At 34.6% G+C, this 11520-nt stretch overlaps 3 protein-coding genes across 4 annotated transcripts; 1 reads left to right on the top strand and 2 right to left on the bottom strand.

Annotated features, from left to right (window-relative positions):
* Positions 1–1003: 1003 nt before the first annotated feature.
* Positions 1004–3981, top strand: LOC103485413 (pentatricopeptide repeat-containing protein At1g79490, mitochondrial). The gene has a single exon (XM_008442989.3). The coding sequence runs from the start codon at positions 1415–1417 to the stop codon at positions 3884–3886; it is 2472 nt and encodes an 823-aa protein (XP_008441211.2). The 5' UTR covers positions 1004–1414; the 3' UTR covers positions 3887–3981.
* Positions 3982–4402: 421 nt separating this feature from the next.
* LOC103485412 (uncharacterized) lies at positions 4403–5927 on the bottom strand. The gene is made up of 2 exons (XM_008442987.3): positions 5403–5927; positions 4403–5293 (listed from the first exon to the last, which is right to left on the bottom strand). The coding sequence occupies exons 1-2, from the start codon at positions 5723–5725 to the stop codon at positions 4807–4809; spliced, it is 810 nt and encodes a 269-aa protein (XP_008441209.2). The 5' UTR covers positions 5726–5927; the 3' UTR covers positions 4403–4806.
* A 1586-nt stretch (positions 5928–7513) lies between these two features.
* Positions 7514–11130, bottom strand: LOC103485414 (uncharacterized). Of its 2 annotated transcripts, XM_008442991.3 has the most exons (6): positions 10675–11090; positions 9220–9387; positions 8785–9019; positions 8381–8603; positions 8127–8282; positions 7514–7968 (listed from the first exon to the last, which is right to left on the bottom strand). In XM_008442991.3, exons 1-5 carry the CDS (start codon positions 11035–11037, stop codon positions 8153–8155), a joined length of 1119 nt encoding a protein of 372 aa, XP_008441213.2. In that variant the 5' UTR covers positions 11038–11090; the 3' UTR covers positions 7514–7968; positions 8127–8152. The 2 variants fall into 2 exon arrangements, with proteins under 2 accessions (XP_008441213.2, XP_008441212.2); XM_008442990.3 differs by having other exon boundaries at positions 7514–8282; positions 10675–11130.
* Between the last annotated feature and the right edge of the window lie 390 nt (positions 11131–11520).

Raw genomic sequence — 11520 nt, forward strand, 5'->3', positions numbered from 1 at the left:
ATCGTGCCACGTCGTCACACCAAAATTCTTATGATTATATTTTGATGGGTGAGAAATCGGACTTAAGAAATAATAGGCCCAAACCCGCCAAATAAGTGGACCCGAGCCCTAACCCACTAAGCAAATGGGTCCAAACCCAAGCTGACAAGCAAAACGGGCCCAAGTCCAAATACAATAAGCAAATGGGCCCAAGCCCACTTAAAACCGATGAAAATTCTCTAAGACTTTTCTATTCATTTTGGGATCTTTGGTTGAAAGAATAATCGAAGCTCTAAAGAATTGAAACTTTGAAAATTTGAAGATTCAAACTTCAAAAAACTCTCAAAACGTGCAAATTCTTATTAACATTGAGATCATCATATTCTAAAACATTAAAGACTTGGAAGATCAAACTTTCTTTGAATTTTAGAAGGTCGAAGCTCTAATAGATTTGCAACCATAACTTTCTGAAAATCGAAGATAAAAATTTCTAAGTCTTAATTTGTATTTTAGAGAAAACATCAGACGACTAAATATTATCCACAACTCCATATAAATCAATACAAAGTTCAATTCTACCCACAAAATTACATTTCAAAGAGGAAACATTCTGCTTCTCCTTTTAATAATTGATTATGAATTTATAGGTTGTAATTTTACATTTAAATCATTCAATAGTTTTATTTAAAAACTATATATTCATATTGAATACACTTGTAAGAAAATATTTGTTAAGATCGAAGAAAATTAACAACTGTGAGCTTACGAACATTTGTATATCTTAGAGGACAAGAGGTTCTTAGTTTATATCCCTACCCCAAATTGTACTTAAAATGACTTTTTCAAAAAAAAAAATTGATTTTTTTTTAAAAAACAATTAATAGATTTTTGATTTATTTATATATATTTTCAAACCAAACCTAAAGTAGAAATTTATCTCAAAATGTTTTATTTTCTTTTTCAAAAAGTAAATTCTGATAGTTCAAAAAAAAAAAAAAGAAAATTAAAATATTAGAACAAAACCTAAAATCGTAATTGGTATATAAAAAGAAGGGAACGAGATGTTTAAAGCCAAAAAAACTGGACAAGTGCACTAACGCTATTCGAATGGAGGGGAGAAGCTTTAACCAGCCGATTCAGTGTAGACCTTAAGCTTCAGCTTATCGATCATTCTCCATTTCTTCTACTTGCCAATAAGAATCAGAAATATTTTCCAATCAGGTCTGGGCATTTCTTTTCTAATCAACCCACTCGTTTTGTTTGAGTATACGATCTCAAACTCTGCTGCCCACCACCTGTTTGTAAAAATGTCTGCAACCGAACCGGCAGTTCTTCGCGACAACCATATGGGTACCTGAACAAATTTCTCTCCTATTTTCCTTCTTTTATACAATTTGACAATCTAGCGAAGGGAACGACTGACCCCAAATTCGGTATGCTTCCTTTTCGTGCTGTACAACTATTTATCGGGTCCTCGAATCCCCTCCACAAGCGTCGAATTCTTCTATCGGGTTCCTTCCTCTTCCAGACAAGGTGGTTCAATTCATCGTTTCCATGGCGAGAAGCGGATTCTGTTTTAAAACCCAGAAACTCCCAGTTTCTTGAAAACCAACATGTTTTCAATAATCGTAGTTTTACTAGATCTTATTGTTCTGGAAAGGAGATTGGGAAGGGGGGTAGAGAGTGGACTGAGGATATAGAGTATCTAGATGAGTCGGGGAGTGTGATTTTCTCTGGTAAAGGTGTTCGATCGGTTGAACCAGGTGTTGATGATCATGTAATGGTGGGCGGACTTAAAAAGCCCTTTCTGAATGCATCGGCTGTTGCAAAGATAGTTGAGGTTGTAAGGAGGTGGAAATGGGGTCCAGAGTTGGAATCCCAGCTTGAAAAGCTCCAATTTGTTCCAAATATGACGCATATCACTCAGGCATTGAAGATTATTGATGACGCTGAGGCTTCTTTGAGCTTGTTTCGTTGGGCGAAGAGGCAGTCCTGGTATTCACCAAATGATGAGTGCTATGGTTTGCTGTTTGATGGGTTAAATCAGAGAAGAGATTTTGATGCAATTCAATTGTTGTTTGATGAGGTTGTTCGTGATTTGAGCAGTGATGGGACTGTCTCATTCAGTGCATATAATCGTGTGATTCAGTACTTGGCTAAAGCTGAGAAATTGGAAGTGTCTTTCTGTTGTTTTAAGAAGATTCATGATTCAGGTTTCAAGGTTGATACCCAAACGTACAATTCTCTTATAACCTTGTTCTTAAACAAGGGTCTGCCTTACAAGGCTTTCGAGATATATGAGAGCATGGCAGGAGCAGGGTGTTCTCTAGATGCATCTACCTTTGAGCTGATGATACCATGCTTGGCAAAATCAGGTCGTCTTGATGCAGCAATGAAGCTCTTTCAAGAGATGAAAGAGAAGAATTATCGTCCTGCCCAAAATATTTATTCATCTCTTGTGGATTCTATGGGGAAAGCTGGGAGGCTTGACACGTCGATGAAGATTTACATGGAAATGCAGCTGCTTGAGCTCAGACCATCCGCGTTGATGTTTGTTTCCTTAATTGAGTCACATGTGAAGGCTGGGAAATTGGATACTGCTCTCAAGCTTTGGGATGATATGAAAAAGGCAGGTTTTAAGCCTAACTTTGGTTTGTACTCCATGGTTGTCGAGTCACATGCCAAATCAGGGAAACTTGATGTTGCAATGTCTATCTTCACTGAAATGGAGAAAGCTGGATTTCTTCCCATCCCATCGACTTATTGCTGTCTCTTGGAAATGCACGCATCATCGGGGCACGTAGATGCTGCCATGAAACTCTACAACTCTATGACTAATGCAGGTTTGAGGCTCGGGCTAAGTACATACACTGCTCTATTGACACTCTTGGCTAATAAAAAACTTATTGATATTGCTGCGAAAGTTTTACTTGAAATGAAGGCCATGGGATTCTCTGTCAGTGTGAGCGCTAGCGACGTCTTGATGGTGTATATCAAGGAAGGTTCTGTTGATTCTGCTTTGAGGTGGCTTCAGTTCATGGGTTCATCTGGAATAAGAACAAATAGCTTTATTATCAGGCAATTGTTTGAGTCATGCATGAAGAAAGGGATGTACGAGTCAGCTATGCCTCTCTTAGAAACTTATGTAAACTCTGCGGCAAAAGTTGATCTTATACTCTACACATCCATCTTGGCCCATCTTGTAAGGTGTCAAGAAGAGCAAAAGGAGAGATATTTGATGTCCATCCTCAGTGCTACAAAACACAAGGCACATTCTTTTTTGTGCGGACTTTTCACTGGAACAGAACAAAGAAAACAACCGGTTTTATCTTTTGTGAGGGAGTTTTTTCAGGGCATTGACTATGAGCTGGAAGAGAGCAGTGCGAAATACTTTGTTAATGTTCTACTCAATTATCTCATTCTCATGGGACAAATAAATCGAGCTCGATGTATCTGGAAAGTTGCTTACGAGAATAAGCTCTTTCCAAAGGCCATCGTCTTTGACCAACACATTGCCTGGTCCCTCGACGTCCGGAACTTGTCAGTTGGTGCTGCTCTAATAGCAGTTGTGCACACTCTCCATCGGTTCAGGAAGCGAATGTTGTACTACGGAATAGTTCCAAGGCGCATAAAATTGGTTACGGGACCAACTTTGAAGCTTGTGATCGCTCAAATGTTGAGCTCTGTGGAATCGCCATTTGAGGTCAGTAAGGTTGTTCTGAGAGCAACAGGAGACTCCGTGATGGAGTGGTTCAAGAAACCAATTGTCCAACAATTCCTTCTAAATGAGATTCCGTCAAGATCAGATATTCTCATGCACAAGTTGAATACTCTCTTTCCAAGTTCAGCACCTGAAATTAGATCTCTTTCACCTCCCAAACCCCTAATTTCCCGGAATTCAGCATAATTGTAAACTGCATTATCTAAATGAATCTGCTTTTCCAGACATGTAAAACAATTTTGACCTGTAAGTTATCCAAAGATATTTGTCCGATTGATCCATGATCTCCGCCAAACGATTATTGACGAAGACTAACCTTACACTTAAAAGTATACTTATTGCATTTTACTCCAACATTCGATTGTCATGTCTATCATAATTCGTATTCATTCGATTGTCATGTCTATCATAATTCGTATTCATTCGATTGTCATGTCTATCATAGTTCGTATTTTTCCACTTTACTCCAATATTCCATAACAAAAGCGTGAGAAAAATAAAAAACGCAATAGATATGACCATGAACATTATGCAGTGGAGGAGATATCCCTAACATAATACTATATGAGATGTGATTAGTGTACCTTGCCTAAGCAAAATGTTTATTTTCATTCATTTTCAAGGATACGTGGGAATGGAGTCATCTGTAAAAGAATCTTTTTTTAATCCCATCCCCATTTTTTAGCTCATGATACATAAGAATGGCAATAAAAAGAACTATACAATTTCAATAATAACATCTGTATACATAGCTATAAACATCAAAATAAACAAGAACCTGTCACCACCCACTTCACTTCCCTATATTATAAAGAACTGACAGTTATTCACTACAATGTTATCATTTTCTTCACAAGATTGTGGACAGAACAAACACAGGACAATAAGACAATTCTGGACACTGCCACTTCTATTTCCATTGTGTTTCCTCCTCCTCCCCCACCGTGGCCGCTAAATCATGAGTCTGTTCATAAGATTGTCTACAATGTTTTCCTCTTATTATACTCTATCACTTATATGATAATTGTGAGAATACAAAAAAAAAAAAAAAAAAAGGCTACGTAGTAGAAAATCTATATTGAAAAAGGCAGAATTGTAAAAATATACTATGAACATGTAAGAAATCCATCTTGTGTAATCAAATACCCTTCTCCACCTACACTTCTCCTCACAGATTGATAAAGCTCAACCCATGAAGAACAATGCAAATCCTCTGTTCCCCACAAGAAAGTTGGATTAGGGCTTGCAGGACAAGCAGAAACCAAATCCAAGACTGATGCAGCTGGTTTCAATTGCTGAGGGAAATTAAATGCTAAATTATCAACTTTGTGTTCATAAATTTTCCCATTTCGATCCACTTTATACCTAGAAGTCCCTTGAAATTCACCCCTAGCTTCCCATGGAACCCTAGGAACACCCTTCAAGTTCCACCGAATCAATATAACGTTTTCAGAAGGTTGCCAAATCCTGTAAACCTCAATTCCAATCTCACGGAAAAGAATTTTGCCATGAAATCTCAGAGCCCAGAAGATCAATTTGTACCTCTCAATACCAGTAAACGTGTTGAGAGGATCAGTAAAAGTTATATCGTCCCTGGAAAATCCGCACCGGAACAACATAAGTAAGAGACGAGAGCAAGAAATGAATAAGAAAAAAAGAAATACGTACGTTAAAGAAAAAAAAAAGAAAGAAAGAAAAGTACCTGTAAATGTCGTAATTGAGGTCTCTGGTGAAAATTAGAGGAAGGTCTTCACGAAGAGTTCTAACAGCGAGGCCGAGATTGACATAGAAGTCGTCTCTAGGCTTATCGGAACGGGAATCGGGAGAACCAGGGGGAGAAGCGAGTTGAGAGCCTTGAAGCTGAGGAGAATGAACACTGGTAAGAGAAAGAGAAGGAGAAGGAGAAGGAGAAGGAGAAGAAGAAGAAGAAGAAGAAGAAGACGAGGGTTTGAAGAGAAGAGGATTGTCTTTGGATTTGGAGTGAAGGGAGAGTGAAGGGAAGAGATGAGGAAGAAGAAGAGCCATGGGAGTGAGGTTTGTTGGAGAAGAAAGGTTCAGTAGTTGTTTTGGAAATCCATGGCGGATTGGATTGGAATCACAAAGAAAGAAAGAAAGAAAGAAAGTGAAAGTGAAAGGGATTAATATTTAGAGGGTTGTGTGGTTTTAAGCGTGCCCATCTCACGCTCCTCAAATACTTTTACATATACAAACAGCACACAACAAATTCATTATTTTTTAATATATATATATCAATTTTTCTTTGATTCTTTTTTTTTTTTTTTTGTTAAAAAATTATTTTAAATCACAAATTTTTTATCAGGATTTACAAAATATCATAATCTAAATAGAAAAACTATGATAGACAAATATATTTAGTTATCAAGTGTTACAATCTTTTTGTGTGTCATGTTTTATTATGGTTATGATTTATTTTGCTTTATTTGAAAATAACTTTTTTAATAATATTTTTCCTCTTCATGATCTACAACAATATTATTCCTCAATAATAATGTGGAATTAATAGCATAGGAAATTTTTTAATTTATAACTGAATTTTGGGGTTTGTATCAATTTAAACCTCATACAAACAATTGCATCAATTTAGAGCTTAGACTTTTACAAGTGCGTTGGTTTAGATCCTTAACTTTCATGACTATTTCCAACTAAGCACAAGTAAAAATTTAATAGAGAGTTCGAATTGATAATGCATTTATGAAAGTTTAAGGTTTAAAGTTTAAATTGACACAACTATTAATTTAAAGAAAAAAAATAGGTATTATATATTATTAAAAAGATGTTTGGCCCACAAAAATTTCTATTTTTGACTTGAAGGAGTTGTAAGTGTAAAGTAATTTTTAAATTGTAAATATGACAAAATTTATCGATGATAAACTTTATAGTTTATGGACTCTTAAACAGAGATATTGTCTAATAATAATCTATACTTTAGTCATGATTGTTATATTTGCAATTGTCTCCTAGATCTTGTTTGAATTGATTAGAGAAGAAATGTTATTTAAAAAAAATTATTTTGATAAAAAAATACAATAAATTGTTTCAAAAGCTATTTAGAGCAATTAAAAAATATTTTAATTTTCTCAACAAAAAAAACTTTATTTTCAAAATTCAACATTTATTTGTTGTCCGAAACACCCTTACACAAATTGAACAAAAAGTAGATAGGTTTTATGATGAGTTCTTATGGCGAGTACAATTTCTATTTTGGGTTCTTTTTCTTTTTCTTTTTCTACTTGAATTGTTAATTATTAGGTTGCATCATTTTCATTGGTAATGGTTCCAATTGGATAGATTTCATCTATTTTAATTGGTCCAACTCGATTTAATATAACTCTGTGATCAATCATGTTTGTTTCTATTGTGCTTAATTGCTATTACCAATTGCTCCATTCTATTTTTAAATCACATTAAGTGCCTATTTTTCCTCGATTAATTTAGTACTTATCTTTTCAAAATTAAAAATAAAAAGATAACAATAACAATAACAATAACAATAATAATAATAATAATAATAATAATAATAATAATAATAATAATAATAATAATAATAATAATAATAATAATAATAATAATAATAATAATAAAAAAGCTTATTCTTAACTTAAAATAAATAGTTGAATATAATTATTTTTCTTTAAACTCAATCTCCAAATTCAATATAAAGCTTCATCAAAGACGGAGTAATTCAAATACGGAATACGCATTTGTAAACTATAAAAAGAAAGAAAATTTATTCTATTTTCAAATCCGAAATAGTGTGTTTGACTTTGATTGAAAGGGAAAGACCCAAGAATGTGGATAAGTAAGATGATATGGTTTTTTTTTAATAAGTGGCAAAAATTAACAAACATCTTTTGCTATTTGGGTCTCTCTGTCTGTTTCTAAAAGGATATCCCTTAAGAATCTGAATACAATTCAGCACATTCTCCCCTTCCTACTACTCTTAGTTTTACCACAATTCTTATTTTGTTTACCCAAATCAAAACAAGCGGCACACATCTCAATTCTTCTTCCTTCCTTCCTTCCTTCCTTCCACGTTTGTTTCTTTCCCTTTTCTGAGTGATTACAATGCAATCACTGAAACAACCTTTTCTTGTTTTTGTCTCAACTCAACTGGAATTGGAAGGAGGTAAAGTACAGGCAAAATTAGATTAGAATATTTTTTAACCCACCTGATGATGTCAGTTACCTGTCTCAACAAATGAATGACAGACATTTGTTTAGAGTGAAAACAGTGTACTACTCGATACCTGAGATATTGCATATAGATTAGTTCATTCCACAACATATGAGAAGAAAAGAAATAATACATTTTTTTTCTAATCTCAGCAACTAATAGTATGGAGGTATGTATATTTCCCAATCATGATAAAATCATAATCTAACAAAGGCTAAGCTAGTTTTATACCTGTATGTATTCACCCATAGTAGGATTTAGACCTGTTTAGATGGTTGAACGAGCAAGTTTCTATCATTGTTTTCTACAAACTTAGATAAAATAGTCGAATCGTTTCGTCTGTCTCTTTCAACTAACCACTCATCTTGAAATTGAACATCAACATCTCTGTACAACAATTCGACCAAAAGCCATAAAAACCCAGTCAAGAAATCAGCTATAATTCAAGGAAATGCGTAAAGTGAAATTGAAAGGAAAGTAATAACCTCCTTAAGGCTAGAACTTTATAGTTCGTTCGCAGGTATTCAGCATACTTTGTAAGTGCATCTTGTGCGTAAGGTTTGCCCACGGTTCTGATTGCAGCAGCACTAAGTAGATTCTCCAAGGAACCATGTTTCTTCAAGAGCTTCAATGCTGTTTTTCGACCAAATCCTGGAGCAACATGTTGGATTCCTGGAACGCCATCTACCTCATCACCCATAATGCATCCTATGCAATAAATCATGATACCATACTTCAACATTTTTTATTATTTTTATGTTTTGTCAACACGTGCAAATATTCAAAAAGATTTCATCATTTTTTAGATTTTAAAAGAATGGTAGAAGTGCGTCTGAACTTTTCTTTATAAATGGTACCTATATTCTATGTTTGTAGACAGAGTACTTACTAAGACTCAAATCGGAGCACGGATCACAGTTGTACTGAGCTAGGTAGTGCCTTATGGTGTAAAAGGACCATCTGTTGAGCTCCGGCAAAGGCATCACAAGTTGGACATCTTCTGAAATCAACTGCTTGAAATCTTTATCGGGAGAGGCTACTACCACCCGAACCCTTCTCTGCAAAACTTGTTCCACAAGTGTAGCAACAACATCATCTGCTTCGTGACCATCAACCTTTACAACCTGCAAGATGTAGTTTCCTGGCATGAAAAAGACTACTCTTAACGTGTCCCTTAAAAAATTAATACTCAGACAGCAACAAATTTGTCCTAAATAATAGAGAGGTCAGCTTGCTGCAATTTACAGCAGCTAGTCCACGCCACAATCAATAAGTTCCACCAAATATGTCGCAAATTATTTAGACTTAGACAAAAATCACGTACTGGAACATTACAGCTTCTTAGAGCATCTCTTATCACTTGGTATGACGTTCTAAAATTTCCCTTTGTAAATCTTTGTGAAGATGGTGGTCTCGTGAATTTGATCCGATGTGCTTTATATGAGGGTAACAACAGCCTGCGATGCTCGCTACCTCCTTCCCCATCAAAAACCTGCAGAACCAAAATAAATTTGAAGAGTTAGAGAAATAATGCATACTACTGATTCTGATAACATTTTCTTTATTAAAAGAAATTTAGTCAAAGAAAACAAGCCTCACTCGAAGTCAAATATCTAGCTATCTGACAATGCAAATAAGAAAATGACAAATTCTAAGTTACAAGGCTATAGGGACAGGGTAACTAGAGTTAGGATAAATTTGATGCACAAAGAAAAATTGAAAAGCAATCAATTGCAGCATTACATGGTTGTGTACATCCATCTCCCAAGTAATGAACTTGACTTACTCCAACAAAAGACCACAAAATAATGCCAGAATCAATATACTTGCACGTACACTTAAGGAGAAATGAAAATCTCTCCTCAAAACTTTTGACGATGAGTTCCTAACATTTACCCAATGCACTAAGCATTGGTCCCAAAATGCTATTAAAGAAAATGAGATCCAAAATTTTACCTCCCTTCCAGTACTAGAAACACTATTCAGCTGGAGGGCAGGCAGGGAATCATATTTTATTATCGGTTAAAAGTTGATCTTGTAATTCCCACGCCACAAACAGTTAGTTGCAGAAGCAAATAGAATAGACGGGCACTTAACATTCCTTTGGAAATGATCTAGAAACATAAAATAGAAAACACCATTTGAACAAAGAACAACTTTCAAGTCATTGAGAAAATCAACCTATAAATTGTGGACAAAATACGAGACCTTATGTCATGTAATGTCCTCTAACATGTCTGCTCGACAACGGTACAATCATATATAAACAAAGTGAAAAGGTCCATGTTATAAAATAAAAAGAAACATGCTCCTGTTTTCATCATCGAGAGATTATGCAGATGTCCAACACTTCTGAAAGCATTTAGAGCTGAACTGTAGTTTCCCTAAATGACTATCGGTTGGGTACAAGAATTTTTCATGAGACGGGAGCTCAAAAGCAGAGGTAAAACTCTTAACTCTTAGGAGAGCTTATCTGTAGCACCTTTGTGTCCCATTTGGCTATAGAGGAGCCATAGAATTTTCATTGATGGTTTATGGTTAAATACGTTAAATCAGTTGCCACAAGAATTCATAGAATATCAAACCTAGCCATCATTATGGATTGAACACTGAAAAATGAATACGTTCAAACATTGGAACCGAAATCCACAAGGATGTATAAAAATTAGGCCCCAACTCAGTAGCGTGTGTATATAGATATATAAAGTGTACAAAATCAAACATACTAATCGATCGCCATTACTGATAATAAATGCAATACAGAGACGATGATACTTACAGCAATAACAGGATCACTGTGGCTAACTTCCTCGAAGAAGATGGAAACCCAGCGACCAAAATTGCGCAAACTAGGTTTATTACCTTGGTAGCATAAAGGATTTACATCCAGGAAAAAAACCCTTCCCTTTCTTGGATTATCAGCTTCAATTCTTGGCTGAAACTTCCCATCATCTGTTTGATTAAAAGCCGCAGAAGTAAGACGAGAAGATGGTACAAAGGCAGTTAGCTTCAGCGACTTCGTTCTCCATGTATTGGGTTTGAGTTTGGATGTTAGAGCAGTTCTTGAGGGTAAGAAAGTACGGGATGAAGAGTTCAAAAATGGCGGAAAATTAACGCCAATTTTGGCGCTCGCCTCGACCATTTTAGTACGGCTCCCTATCAGAAAAAGTGACGACGAAAAAACGAAATTTCTGAAGGAAACCATATCAGATAGATGAATTTATGGATTATTATTATTAATTAATTATTATTATTAATTATTATTTTACTACAATTTTAGACTTTTAGTTACCCAACTTCTTATTCTAACCGTTTTAGTAATTATTTTATTTTACTTTTTAGAAACTTTTAGTCCATTTCTTTTTTTTTTTTTTAATTTTTGCCCACAATTTATATATTTGGTTTTCTAAAGCTAATCTTTTGGTTTTCAAATTTTGGCTTATATTTAACTAACCGATAAAAATGTAAATAAATAAAAAAAAATTAAAGTATAAATAATGTCTTTAAACTTAATTTTAAAAAACAATATTATTACTAAACATGTTTGAAATTTCCATTATTATTATTATGTATACATACATATATTAAGCCACTAATCAATTAAACCCAATTAGATTAAATTTAT

This window comes from Cucumis melo, chromosome 3, assembly GCF_025177605.1.
Source record: "Cucumis melo cultivar AY chromosome 3, USDA_Cmelo_AY_1.0, whole genome shotgun sequence".
In the NCBI taxonomy this organism is placed as follows: Eukaryota; Viridiplantae; Streptophyta; class Magnoliopsida; order Cucurbitales; family Cucurbitaceae; genus Cucumis; species Cucumis melo.